The following is a 14,904-nucleotide window of genomic DNA, read 5'->3' as shown; positions in this document are numbered from 1 at the left end:
AGTAGATGACTGTTGCCACACAATCTGAATTTGGGACACGTGTTTGACCCCCATCCAAAATCCTGCTCTGTATCTCATTGCATTGCAGTCAGGCCTTACGTAAATCTAGAACCTTAGTAGCTGTTTTGAGTTTCTTCCTTTGAAACACTATGTTGAACTCAATCGTATTCTGGTCATGATTAGATAAATGCTTCCATACATTTTGGCTGTTAACTGAATCTGGCTTGTTGCTCAGTACAAATCTAATATGGTGTGCCTCCTTATTGTTCTGCATTGGAGTGCTGCTTTGTGTGCATTAGAGTGCTTAAGTTGGAGTTTGGTGAGTGAGGGAGTTCAATGAAGAGGGAAAAAGGTGGCCCTTTCATTTTCTACGTTTCCTCAGCCTCCAGTGGCTGGCTGTTACTTTGCTACAGGGGAAGCCCATAAAGTAGCGGAAGGAGTGAGAGAGAGCCCATTAAGCAGAGGAGAGAGACAGCCGGGAGTTTACACATTAAGCCTAAAAGTGACATCACAGGAGTCACATAAGTTGATTGGCTGGTAAGTATAGGCCTTTCCGGACTTTGCACAGAGGAGGCGATTGGTGAGTGACAAGTGAGTTATTGTACTATATTATGCCATTCTGTAGTGAACACTTTATATAAAATTTAAGGTATGTCAGTGCAGCTCAGCTATGTGGAATGTACATCCAGCAGGATGTGGGAAGTTGTGCAGGCACGAAGTGCTCTTGATGACTATATCTGCAGGAAGTGTCACTAGCTACAGAAACTTGAGCTCCTGGTTGCAGAACTCGAGCGGCGGCTGGAATCACTGTGGTGCTTCCGCAAGGCTGAGGACTACGTGAATCGCATATTGCGGGAGATGGTCACACCGCAGCTAAGCAGTACACAGGCAAAGAGGGACTGGGTGACCGCCAGGGAATATAAGAGAAACAGGCAGATAGTGCAGGAATCCCTTGAGGCTATCTCGCTCTCTAACCGCTTTTCCATTTTGGATACTGGTGGGCGAGATGGTTCCTCAGAGGGCTATAGCAAGAGCCAGGTTCGTGGCACCATGTGTGGTTCAGCAACACAGGAGGGGAGGAGGAGGAATGGAAGTGCTATAGTGATAGGGGATTCATAGTTAGGGGAGCAGAAAGGCGTTTCTGTGGCTGTAGACATTACTGCAGGATGGTATATTGCCTCCCTGGTGCCAGGGATGTCACAGAGCGGCTGCGGGACATTCATTTGGGGAAGGGTGAACAACCAGAGGTGATGGTGCACATTGGGACCAATGACATAGGTAGAAAAAGGGATGAAGCCCTGAAAGCAGATTTTAGGGAGTTTGGAAGGGAATTCAAAAGCAGGACCTCAAGAGCAGTAATCTGAGGATTACTCCCAGTGAACTAAGAATAGGAAGATTAGGCAGCTCAACACATGGCTGGAGAGATGGAGTAGGAGGGAGGGCTTTAGATTTCTGAGGCATTGGGACCGGTTCTGGAGCAGGTGGGAGCTTTACAAGAAGGGAGGGTTACACCTTAACACAACTGGGATTAACGTCCTCGTGGGGAGGTTGCTAGTGCTGTTGGGTGGCTTTAAACTAGATTGGCAGGGGGATAGGAACCAGAGGGGAAATTCAGAATAAAAAGGAGAAAAACTGGCAGTTGGAAGTAGAGAAGTATTAACTGATAAGGAGGATATATCAGAGAGCGCTGGAGTGAGTGGATGTTGCAGAGGGGTCAAAGACAGAATCTGTCTGGCTAAATGTAAGGAATGAAAAAGGTGCAATAACATTAATAGGTGTAGTATATTGACCACCAACTAGTGGAAGGGATGTAGAGAAACAAATTTGTGAAGAAATTAGAGAGGTGCAAGAATTATAGAGTAACCATAATGGGGGACTTCAATTATCCAAGTATAAACTGGGATAGGGATAGTGCAAAGGGACGAGAGGGGCACGAGTTCCTGGAATGTGTTCAAGATAATTCTCTGCAGCAGTTTGTTTCCAGTCCAACAAAAGGGCAGGCACTGCTGGACCTGGTTCTTGAGAATGAGTTGGCGCAAGTGGATCAGATATCAGTGGGAGAGCATTTCGGAGGTAATGGCCATTGTGTCATAAGGTTTAGGTTGGGCATGGAAAAGGACAAGAAACAAAACAGAGCAGGAATAATTAACTGGGGAAAAGCCAACTTTGATGGGATGAGAATGCATCTGAGTCAAGTGGGTTAGAATCAAATGTTGGAAGAAAAGACGGTGGCTGAACTGTGGGCTACCTTCCAAGAAAAAGTATTGCAAACAATGCCAAGGTATATTCCCTTGAAGGAGAAAGGTAGGAAAAATAAATCCAGAGTTCCCTGGATGACAAGAGAGATAGTGGTGAAGATGAAAAGGAAGAAGTGCATGTATGACAGATGTCAGGTTGAAAATACAATGGAGAGTCAGGCTGAATATAGAAGGACCAGAGGGGAAGTGAAAAATTTTAGAAAAAAAGCAAGGAGAGAGCATGAAAAGAGACTGGCAGCTAACATAAAAAGGAATCTCAAGGTCTTCTATAAGCATACCATTAAGAAAAGGAGGGTAAAAGAGTAGGGCTGATTAGGATAAAAAGGGGACTTGTAAATGAGGCAGAAGAAGTAGCGGAGGTAGTAAACAAGTACCTTGCACCTGTCTTTACAAAAGAAGAAGATGTTACTGAGGCCGAGGTGAGAGAGGTGGTGCACTGGAAGAATTTACAATTGAGAAGGAGGAGGTGTTAGAAAGATTATCTTTACTTAAAATGTATAAAGTACCAGGACCGGATGAGATGCATCCAAGGGTACTGAGAGAAGTGAGTGGAAATTGCAGAGGCACCAGTGATAATTTTTCAGTCTTCCTTAGACACAGGGGTGGTACCAGAGGACTGGACAATTGTGAATGTTACACCCTTGTTCAAAAAGAGGTACAAGGATAAAGCCGGCAACTACAGACCAGTCAGTTTGACTTCAGTGGTAGGAAAAATTCTGGAAACTATAGTTTGGAACAAAATAATAATCACCTAGACAAGTGCAGGAATTAATAAGGAAAGCCAGCATGGATTCATTAAGGGAAAATCATGTTTGACTAACTTTCTGGAGTTTTTTGAGGAGGTAACAAAGAAGGTTGATAAGGGCAACGCTGTTGATGTGGTGTATATGGATTTTCAGAAGGTGTTTGATACAGTGTCACGCAACAGACTTGTGAACAAAATTCTAGGTCATGGAATAAAAGGAAAAGTAGGACTTGGATAAGAAATTGACTAAGTGAGAGGAAACAGAGAGAAGTGATAAATGGTTGTTTTTCAGATTGGAGGAAGATTTGTAGTGGAGTTTCCCCGGGTGTCAGTGTTGAGACCCTTGCTCCACCTGATATATATTAATGATCTAGACTGTGGTGTTCAGGGCATGGTTTCAAACTTTGCAGATGATATGAAGATTGGAAACATTGTCAACTGTGATGGGGATAGTTTTGAACTTCAAAGGGACGTTGACATGTTGGTGGATTGAGCAGACAAATGGCAGATGACGTTCAATGCAGAGAAGCGTGAGGCGATTCATTTTGGCAGGAAGAATATGGGGAGACAGTATAAAATAAAGGCAGAAACTCTAAAGGAAATGCAGGAACAGAGGGGCCTCAGTGTATATGTACATAAGCCATTGAAGATAGGGCATGTTGAGAGAGCAGTTAATAAAGCATATAGTATCTTAGGCTTTATTGATAGGGACTTTGAGTACAATAGTAAGGAGGTTATGCTGAATTTGTATAAGACATTAGTTAGGCCTCATCTAGAGTACTGCGTCCAGTTCTGGGTGCCATACTTGAGGAAGAATGTGAAGGCATTGGAGGAAATACAAAGGTGATTCACAAGAATGATTCCAGGGATAGAGAACTGTTGCTATAAGGGTAGATTGGAGAGGGTGGGCCTGTTTTCCTTGGAGAAAAGAAGGCTGAGAGGAGAGTTGGTAGAGGTATTCAAGATCCTGAGGGGCATGGACAGGGTAAAATAGTGAGAAACTGTTCACAGTCAAGAGAGCATCAAAACTAGAGGGCACAGATTCAAAATAATTGGCAAAAGGAGTAAAAGCGATATGAGGAATTTTTTTTTTCATCCAGAGGGTGGTTGGGGTCTGGAATGAACTTCCTGAGAGGGTGGTGGAGGCAAGTTTGATCGAGGTATTCAAAAGGGAATTGGATTGCTATCTGAAAAGAACGAATGTGCAGGGTTACGGGGATAAGGCAGGGGAGTGGGACTAGATAGAATGCTCTTTCAGAGATCCAGTTGAGATTCGATGGGCCGAATGACCTCCTCCTGCGCTGAAAAGATTCTGTGAAGACATACTATTGCAGCAAACTATCTTGAACGTACTCAAGAAACTCACCACCTTTCTGACGTGCTAGTTTGCTTATCTCAATCTATTAGGAAGTTAAAATCAAACCATTCAAACTATTCTGCCTTTGCTACACACTTCTCATCTCTTCATTTATACAATCAAATAGCTACTTCGAGAGGCCTATATATATATAACAATCACTGCAGTCTTAATCCTTTTCTGTTTCTTAATTCTAACTATAAGGTCTCATGCTTGCCTCTCATTATATATTGTCTCTTCTCATTTAAATGATTTCATCCTTAATCTACTCCTGTCTCCTTACTATTTTCTCTGTCTTTCCTGTAGACTTTATAACCTGGGACAGGATTTTGCCCTTGGTGGGGGTGCTTGGGCCGGAAGGGCGGGGGCGGTTGGGAAGCCGACCACCGCCCATGATCAGCTCCGCACCGCGATTTCATGCGGGCGAGCCAATTAAGGGCCGCCCTGCGTGGAAAACTGCCGGTGGAGACAGGGGGAGGAGGGAGAGCCGGGTCTGGCATGCAGTTCGCACATGCATGAGAAAGAGCACTTCAATCTCCCTGAGGCACGGAGCTGCCTCAGGGAGATTAAAGCGCTGTGTAAAAAAAAAAATGAAGAGAATAAAAATTTAATAAAACATGTCCCCTCATGTGACTCTGCCTTTTGACTATCAGCGGGCATGCAGTCGACTCCGGCGTGCGCCCACTGAACGAAATATTGCAAGACTGCTCGATGACGTCGGGACGCACACCTGACGCCACCCTGCGTCATTTTGCGCTCTGGCATGTTGGGCGTGTGCCTGCATTCCGAGCATAATATTCTGTCCCTGGGGAAAAAATTTTTCCCCATCCGGGGGGAAGTGCGGGAGTGGGTGCGGGCAGGCGTGCCTCCAATCGGCGCCCACGATCAGGGGCGCGCCGCCATTTTACGTGGCTGGGCCAATTAAGGCCCGCCCAGCATAACGTCTGCCAAGAAGCGCTATGCGCTCCCTCTGCGGGTGGGGGATTCCCTCAGCCGAGAGTGCGCTCTTTCGTGCATGCGTGCAAAAGAGTGCACTGATCTCCCTGAGGCTAAGTGCTGCCTCAGGGAGATCAGCTCCAAATTAAAAATTGTTAAACAAATGATAGAAAGATTTCCCTGACATGTCCCCTCATGTGACACTGTCATATGAGTCGGGCCATGTCCATAACTTTTACTGAAACCTTTATTAAATATTTAAATACCCTCCTGAAACCTCATCCTGCCCATGGATGAGGTTTCATGCTTTTTCTGAAGCCCGCCAAGGCTCCCCGGCCTGCCCGCCAACCCTAAGGTTGGATGGGCAGGTCCATTTATGATGTCAATTACTTCTTCAATGGCCTCAATAGGCCGTTGACAGGTCAGCGGGCACGCAGCTGATTCGGCTGCGCCCCCACCGACCTTAAAATGGAAATGACGCGGGGTGATGGCGGGAGTTCCACCCGATGTCATCCCATGTCATTTTACGTGTAAGCGAACGGGCCCCGCCCCCGCTCGCCAACCGGAAGATCCTTCCCCTGGTATATTTATAGAATAGATTCATAGAACGGTTACAGCACAGGAAACCATTTGACTCTTCATGTCTGTGCTGGTTCTCATCGCTCAGCTAGTTCTTGTCTCAGTAATGGCTACCACGTCATACCCTCCAAGTTGAATTTGCACCTGCAATTCATTCAGTTTGTTCTGTATACTCCATGCGTTTTTATAGCGAATGCTTATTTGGGCCACACATGCTAACGACTGCTTCTGCTGTAATGTTTACTCACACGCTTCTTATTTATCTCCTGCTTTAATTACTTACATCTTTTAGTCTTCCCTTTACCTGTAGAGTTGAAACACAATTTCTGATTGTTACTCTCTTCCCTTTCATTTGTTTTTGATCTGTTATTTATACTTCCTTTACCACCCAAGCCCCCTTCTCCTTACTCATTTAAATTCCTTGTGACCATCCTGTTCATCCTTTCTGCTGGGACCCTGGACCCAGGCAGTTCAGGCAGAGCCCCTCCTGACTATATGGTTCCTGCCTGTCGCGTGAAACTACTCCCTCAGCCACATGTTGTTAAATTCCCAATGGAGGAACCATAAACCTAAAATAACCAAATTTACCAAACGACCACCAAATGAAGAAATTACCAACACAATTTCACTTTTTGTAACTTTTACTTTAACACGAATCAGAATCAATGCAAATTAAACATGAAATAAAAAGCAAATGATCCTTCAAATAAAAAGGTAAATTTCATTTTAAATAGTCGATACAACAAAAATATGTCTTCCACAACCACAAGCACCTGTACTACACCCTGCAGCCATGTGGCATCACATGCAGTTCCATAGTTTTCTACCTTGGCTTCTGCTATGTAAGATCTCTTACTTTCCCATTCAACTGATTTGGCCCTCAAGTCCCATTCACCGGTAGCCGTATTCCATCTGAGGTCCCCGGAGATGGCCATCACCCAAACAGCACAGGCCAGCAGAACCACCGTAGGTAGGTTCACAGTCTTGATGGCACAGGTTCCCCAGAGACTCTTTTATACATCACTTCAATAAACCCCGTTAAGTGGTCTGGTTGCCTCTGTTAAAACTGAAGCAGCAGCAGTAAAATTGTCCAGTTCACAATCACTTCTCTAACCATGTCTTCAGCTTTCTGTCCTGCAAACAGAGCAATGGAAGGCACGCAGATCAGAAGTGAGATTGTGGCCTTGATTTATCAAGATTTAACTTTGAAGATTTTTCCAGCAAAAAATGGGTTTCAAATATAAATATAGAGAATAAATGTTTTCAGATAATTATTGATCCAAATAAACAACTAGTAAATTCTGAAGAAAATACAGAATTTTGGTCATGTCCTGAAACAACTCTGTTTCTCTGTTCACAGCTGCTACCATACCTGCTGAATATTTGCAGCATCTTATGTTTTTATTTCAGATTTCCAGAATCCAGAGTATTTTGCTTTTGAGCTATTAAATTCTGTTCACTGTAGGTAATATATGTTTTATAAGAAGCAGTTCATTCATACCAGTTAAATTTTGAAATAATGGTTTGAGAAATTTTTACATATTTCTAAATTTAATGCCCCTCCATCAGGAAGACTGTTACTGAGTTAATAACATACACATACTTTGCTATTAAGTGTCTTAGATGCATCCTGAGATTAATTGAGTGACACAGATCCTATGTGTGTTGTATGTGCAAGTAGCAACCCTGATGGAATTAATGGCATTTTCTTGTTACAAATTTTTTGTGTCCTTATTTTCATTGATATGAAAATAGTATTGCGAAAACTCCTTTTCTGAACTTTGAACAATCTTTTTACTTACGAGTGTAGATTTTACTCATTTTCCATGACCAGCCAGTATCCCCATTACGTTTCCTGTGTGAGTTCCATGAATGCCAAGCTCCATTTCATGAGCTCTAACAGGGGTCACTGTTTAAAAATAAGAGGCCGCCCATTTATGTCAGAGATGAGGAAAAAGATTTTCTCTCAGAGACTTTGGAATTCTCATCCTCAAAAGGTGGTTGAGGCAGAGTCTTTGAATATCTTTAAGGCAGGGGTAGATAGATTCTTGATAAGGTTATCGGGAAAGGCAGGAATGTGGAGTTGAGGTTAAAATTCGATCAGTCATGATCTTATTGAATGGCGGAGTAGGCTCAAGGGGCCAAGTGGCCTACTCCTCCTAACTCCTAACATATTATGTTTGTGTAATAACTGCCCCATCAGCTAGAAATGCCATAGGAGCACAAATATTTTTTAAAATTGTTTCTCATTTTATTTTGACTTCTAGATTTTGGAATTTTCTAAGACTGTATTAATTCCTTTATAAGGAGTTCAGTTGTTACAACTAGAAATTTGACACTGTTGGGAAGTCCATAACAACATTTATTTTTAAATATAGAATATAAATACTGTTGGAGAAGCGGCCTTGTCAGATGAATCCTGGGTAGACAAGCTTAGTCCACGAAAGAAGAGGCTTGTGTAAGTATTGTAGGTTTCATTGCAAGTGACATATGGGACTGTTAATCCAATGGTGAGTGTTTGCAGCCCTCTAGATAAAGCAAGTTCTGAGCTATTTGTGTTGAGACTATGCACCAATACCTGCTTTGTAAGCCTGTGAGTTGGGGAAGCACATGGCTGACCGAGAGCTTGTACAAACTGCACACAGCTCATTTTGGCCCCAATCTTGATTCTGATCAGAGGCTTCCCAGACCATAGCCGGAGCATCTGAGTAACACTCCAGACGTGCACTGCCTGTTTCAAACGGGCTTTTCCAGTTCCCTGGCCCCAACCGCTTCCTCTTCATCATGGATGTCCAATCCCTCTACACCTCCATCCCCCACCAGGATGGTCTGAGGGCCCTTAGCTTCTTCCTTGAACAGAGGCCCGAACAATCCCCATCCACCACTACTCTCCTCCGTCTGGCTGAACTTGTTCTCACACTGAACAATTTCTCCTTTAACTCCTCTCACTTCCTTCAAATAAAAAGTGTGGCTATGGGTACCCGCATGGGCCCCAGCTATGCCTGTCTCTTTATGGGGTATGTGGAACATTCCTTGTTCCAGTCCTACTCCGGCCCCCTCCCACAACTCTTTCTCCGGTACATCGATGATTACTTCGGTGCTGCTTCATGCTCTCGTCGGGACCTGGAAAAATTTATTAATTTTGCTTCCAATCTCCACCCCTCCATCATTTTCACATGGTCCATCTCTGACACTTCTCTTCCCTTCCTTGACCTCTCTGTCTCAATTTCTGATGATAGACTGTCCACCAATATCCATTACAAGCCTACTGACTCCCACAGCTACCTCGACTACAGCTCCTCACACCCCGCTTCCTGTAAGGACTCCATCCCATTCTCTCAGTTCCTTCGCCTCCGTCGCATCTGTTCTGATGACGCTACCTTCAAAAACAGCTCCTCTGACATGTCCTCCTTCTTCCTTAACCGAGGTTTTCCACCCACGGTCGTTGACAGGGCCCTCAACCGTGTCCGGCCCATATCCCGCGCATCCGCCCTCACGCCTTCTCCTCCCTCCCAGAAACATGATAGGGTCCCCCTTGTCCTCACTTATCACCCCACCAGCCTCCGCATTCAAAGGATCATCCTCCGCCATTTCCGCCAACTCCAGCATGATGCCACCACCAAACACATCTTCCCTTCACCCCCCTAGGCGGCATTCCGTAGGGATCGTTCCCTCCAGGACACCCTGGTCCACTCCTCCATCACCCCCTACTCCTCAACCCCCACCTATGGCACCTCCCCATGCCCACGCAGAAGATGCAACACCTGCCCCTTCACTTCCTCTCTCCTCACCGTCCAAGGGCCCAAACACTCCTTTCAAGTGAAGCAGCATTTAACTTGCATTTCCCCTAACTTAGTCTACTGCATTCGTTGCTCCCAATGCGGTCTCCTCTACATTGGAGAGACCAAACGCAAACTGGGCGACTGCTTTGCAGAACACCTGCGGTCTGTCCGCAAGAAAGACCCAAACCTCCCTGTCGCTTGCCATTTTAACACTCCACCCTGTTCTCTTGCCCACATGTCTGTCCTTGGCTTGCTGCATTGTTCCAGTGAAGCCCAACGCAAACTGGAGGAACAGCACCTCATCTTCCGACTAGGCACTTTACAGCCTTCCGGGCTGAATATTGAATTCAACAACTTTAGATCTTAAACTCCCCCTCCCCCCATCCCCACCCCGTTTCTCCCCCCCTTTTTTTTTCAATAATTTATATAGATTCTTCTTTTCCCACCTATTTCCATTATTTTTAAATCTAAAACTAAAACTTTGTTAGTCTTTCCACCCCGCCCCCACTGAGCTGTACCTTGAGTATCCTGCCATCCATTCTTAATTAGCACTTTTCTTAGATAATATCACCACCTTCAACGCCTCTTTGATCCTTTTGTCTGTGACATCTTTTGATTACCTGCTCCTATCACTGCTTGCTTATCCCTAAACCACCCCACCCTCAACTTCTTTCTCCCCCCGCCCCCCCACCTTAGACCAGCTTATATTTCACCTCTCTCCTAACTATACTCAGTTCTGCCGAAGGGTCATGAGGACTCGAAACGTTAACTGATTTCTTCTCCACCGATGCTGCCAGACCTGCTGAGTTTTTCCAGGTAATTCTGTTTTTGTTTTGGATTTCCAGCATCCGCAGTAGCTTTTAGCTTTTTGTTTTTATCTTTCCAAGGGAAGGCCTGCCAAAAAATATTTGTATTGGCCTCTGGGTGGCATTCTTTTCAAAGTAATGTAGTTCCATCACTCATTGAAGAATTTAGCTTAATTTAGCCTTCAAACTGCCAAGCACTGATCTCCTGATTTGAAACTTTGCATGAGCACACTGGAGAGGCACTAAAAGATTGAACTGCATTGACCTTCTGTAATCATGTGAAATTTTGATCTATAGATTCTTTCTTCAGTTCAGCGGCAGCAGTTCCTCCAAGAAGCAGCCTGAATGCCTTACTCTTATGGGAATTGACACCCACTGCCCTATGTCGACTTGTATCATAGTGTGCATGTAACAATAGGACCCTCTTGTGATCTGAATTAGATATTCTTGTTTCTTTGCATGTGCTTCAATCATTGCAAAGGCAGACTAAAACAATGCTTGGTGAGGTAAAATAAGTTGCCTGATTTCACAGTGGGGTGAACATACAAAGCAACTATTATGATTAGACTCGACTAATTCAAACTGTATCATTTGCGTTTGAGTAATAATCCAAGATGAAGAATGTACCGTGTTACCCCATAGCAATGGGTCAATTTACTTGACTTAATAAGATGGCTTCTGACAATCTTGGAGCAATTCTAACATTTTTGCCTGATCTCAACCTGTTGCCGGTGACCCCTCTCTGCACCGCCCCCCCCACTCAATAAAATGGGGCTAAGTCATTTACTGAGACAAGCTGTCACTAAGCAGTCGATGGGGAAACAACCTCAAAGCCCTAGCATCGTAGCTACTTAATGTCTCAGACCGTTTTTTTAGTTTGCTTTAAAACATTTTTATCTGTGATAGCATGTTTTAAGAGCAGCTTCAGTTTTTAATACAAAAGCAGAACATTTTCAAAACTCTCAGCAGATCAGGTTAGCAAAAGTGGAGAGAACAGATGTAACTGTTGATCTTTTGTCTGAACATGGCTTTATATTTTTGTTTTTAACGATAGTAATGTGTTGCAAAATATGCAATCTTTTTTCCGAGTGGAAAGCTTCAGCCACCAGGAGTGCCTTTGCAACTTTGGCGGAATGCCAGGCATGCATGCCTGGCCATTAAAATGCGTGCCCAAATTGCCAGTAAGTGCTCCAGATGGACAAGGCTCCGTGCCAGAAATGCCAGCTCAAAATGATCTCCCCCATCAGAACGTGGTTCTGACAAAGGAACTCTGCCCAAAGATTGGAAAAAACACAGACCATGTAATATGTTGTATTTTTATATTACCGATTCTTATTTTCTTTCCCTTGCTTTAGAGGATCATTCCTTGCAGTGATTGCAGGGCTATTGTATGGTTCCAGCTTTGTGCCAGTGATTTATATCAAGAACCATGCTCTGAAGAATGAAACGGAATATAAAAATGCAAGCCAGTTTGGTAAGATGCTTTTTATTTGCTGTATAGTATCAAAGTCCATTATTTTCTAAGTGTTTAGAATAACGATGCTAAAAGGAATGGAAATAATTAAGTTTATAGACTAAATTTCCTTGGGGGCTGTTCCGAGCACTCTCCTTGCTGAATGAACTTTGATAGTCCCTCAGAGAAATAGAACAAGTGCTGGAAACAGCAGTTTCCTTTTAATGGTTGAAGTTATGTCAAGATGTCAATCCCTACAGAAATTCGGGGTTATAGAATTTAGTACAATCATTAATGATAGAGTACTTTCAGCTTACAGAAAGGTTAAAGGATATAAGCAGCATTAGTTCAGAAGAAAGGAGATGAATGCTATTTAATGGTTTGGTCCCAAAAGAGATTGGGTCACCTGTATAGCAGTAATTTTATTCTGTACTTTCCCTCTTTCTTTACAGGATCATCTGATCTCCTTTGCCTCACTTAAATTGCTAAAGTTGTTAAATCTGAATTTCCAATTGCCATCCACATTGTTGCCTAGAAGGGGTTTGCTTCTGTATAATTATATTAATGCCACCCAGAGAACTTGTACCTTTTACCCAACTTGAACCCTCCTTAAAGATTGAGAACAATGAAAAATAGACACAAGAGTAGGTTATTTAACCCCTTGAGCATGTACCGCCCATTGAGGTCTGGCTGATCTGCGACCTAACTCTGAAGAAGAGTCATATGGACTTGAAACATTAACTCTGTTTCTCTCTCCACAAATACAGCCAGATCCCATGAGTTTTTCCAGCATTTTCTGTTTTTATTTCAGATTTCCAGCATCCGCAGTATTTTGCTTTTATCCATATGCCTTTGCCCCAGACCCTTATTATCTTTGGCTAACAAAAATCTACCGATCTCAATTTTTAAAAGAACAGTTGATCCAGCATTAATTGACATTTGTGGAAGGATGTTCCAATATTCCACACAATACTCTAGAAGTGCTTTCTAATTCCACTCCTGATATGTTTACCTCTAATTTTTAGGCCAGTATATCCTTCCTACTGTGTGGTGTCTAGAATTGAACACAGTATTCCAGATATGACCGAACCAGTGCTTTGTATAGCTGAAGCATGACTTCTACCCTCTTGTATACTACTCCTCTAGGTATAAAGGCCAGCATTCCATAAGCCTTTATGATTGTCATCTGTACCTTTTACTTTTAATGGTCTATGTACCTGGACCTCCAAATCTCTTTGGACCTCCACTAGTTCTAACTTTTCACAGATTAGAAAATACCTGGTTTCATCCTTTTTAGGTCCTCACATTTGTCTACTTTGAAACCTGTTTGCCACTGTTGCGCGCATTCACTTAACGCTACAAAGAAATATTGAAAGATTATGACTCCATCTATACTACCTACATTGCTGCCTATCTTTGTGCCATCTAATTTGGTTATTTGCTCTATATTACCACCTAAGTTACTAATAAATGCAGTAAATGATTGAGGCTAGACCAGGTAGGGATGGCAGATTTCCTTCCCGAGAGGACACTAGTGAACCGGATGGGATTTTACAACAATTGGCAATGGTATCATGGTCATCATCCAGATTTTTATTGATGGCTTGGCCTATATGTAGCTCCAGACCCACAGCAATGTGGTTGACTCTTAAATGCCCTCTGAAAGGCACTTAGTTCTCAAGGGCAATTAGGGACAGGCAAAGAATGCTGGCCTAGCCAGCGATACCCACATCCATGAAGGAATAAAAAAAACCCAGGGAAGACTATGGAGATGTAGTCCCTTCAATTCCCAGGAGTTTCCTTAATGTCTTTTAAGTCGCAGAACATCTATTCACCCTTTACAAGGCAAATGAGGGATTTGAGAGGAAGCATGGAATGATGGGTAGCAATTCCTTATATCAGGGGTTCCTATTTATGCTTCGAAGGGGAACCAGAATTGGAGCGGAGTCGGAGCCATGGCTAGAGGCTGGCGGAGCCCTAAGGAATTTCACATATCATTTAAATAATTCTCTTCCTTTTGATTAAAGTGCCTTTTTCAATTCAAATTCTGGGGGACATTGAAACAGTCCAGTAGATACGCTTATCTTTCTTTCTGCTGCAGGCAAAATTCAAACTTCTTTTCATTAATGAGTCACTTAACTTTTTAGTCTAAAGGCCAGTATTAATTCTAATGTATTTTAAATTATTATACTCAATAGACATCCAAGCATAACCAATATTGTGAATGGACTGAATATTGAAATTGTCTTAACATAATAAGGATAATTATAAAAATATGCTTTCCTCTCAGATCTGGACTATGTATTTGCACATTTTAGTGGCATATTTCTCACGAGTACAGTCTACTTTTTGATATATTGTGCAATCATGAAGAACAAGCCAAAGGTTTACCCAAAAGCAATACTACCAGGTAAGGAGCAGGATGTCATACATACCATTCTTAATTGTTTTTTTTTCAAAAATTTAAAATATCTTGTTTGCTAATACTTTAATAAAATCTATAATACAACTTTTCGTTCTTGATGCAAGTTAGTTAGCTAAGGAGGTGATAAAACACAACAACATCTTGTATTTATATAATGCCTTTAACATGCTGAAACCTCCCAAGGAGCAAAATATGACACCGAGCCATGCAAGGCGATATTAGGTCAGATAACCAAGAACTTGGTCAAAGAGGTAGGTTTTTAAGGAGTGTCTTAAGGAGGAAAGCAAGGCAGAGAGGAAGAGGGAGGGAATTTCAGAGCTTAGAGTGTAGGCAACTGAAGGCACGGCCACCAGTGATGGAGCGATTAAAATCAGGGATGCCAAAGAAGCCATAATTAGGTGAGCACAGACATCTCAGAGAGTTGTGGGGCTGGTGATGATTACAGAGATAGGGAGGGCCGAGGCCATGGAGGGATATGAAAACAAGGATGAGAATTTTAAAATCAAGACATTGCTTGAGCGGGAACCAATGTAGGTCAACAAGCACAGGGGTGATAGGGGAAC

General features: G+C 43.1%; 1 protein-coding gene across 2 annotated transcripts in view; it reads left to right on the top strand.

The window, feature by feature from the left end:
• The window catches only part of LOC144679771 (transmembrane protein 144-like), a 127,666-nt gene that overhangs the window by 85,612 nt on the left and 27,150 nt on the right, over positions 1-14,904 (top strand). For both annotated transcript variants that reach the window (XM_078540526.1, XM_078540517.1), the window contains exons 8-10: positions 8,254-8,333; positions 11,819-11,937; positions 14,207-14,326. In XM_078540526.1, coding sequence (XP_078396652.1) covers positions 8,254-8,333; positions 11,819-11,937; positions 14,207-14,326 — 319 coding nt within the window. The remainder of the gene's footprint in view (positions 1-8,253; positions 8,334-11,818; positions 11,938-14,206; positions 14,327-14,904) is intronic.

Source organism: Cetorhinus maximus, chromosome 1 (assembly GCF_964194155.1).
Source record: "Cetorhinus maximus chromosome 1, sCetMax3.hap1.1, whole genome shotgun sequence".
Classification (NCBI taxonomy): domain Eukaryota; kingdom Metazoa; phylum Chordata; class Chondrichthyes; order Lamniformes; family Cetorhinidae; genus Cetorhinus; species Cetorhinus maximus.
This window is presented reverse-complemented; position numbering and strand designations above follow the sequence as displayed.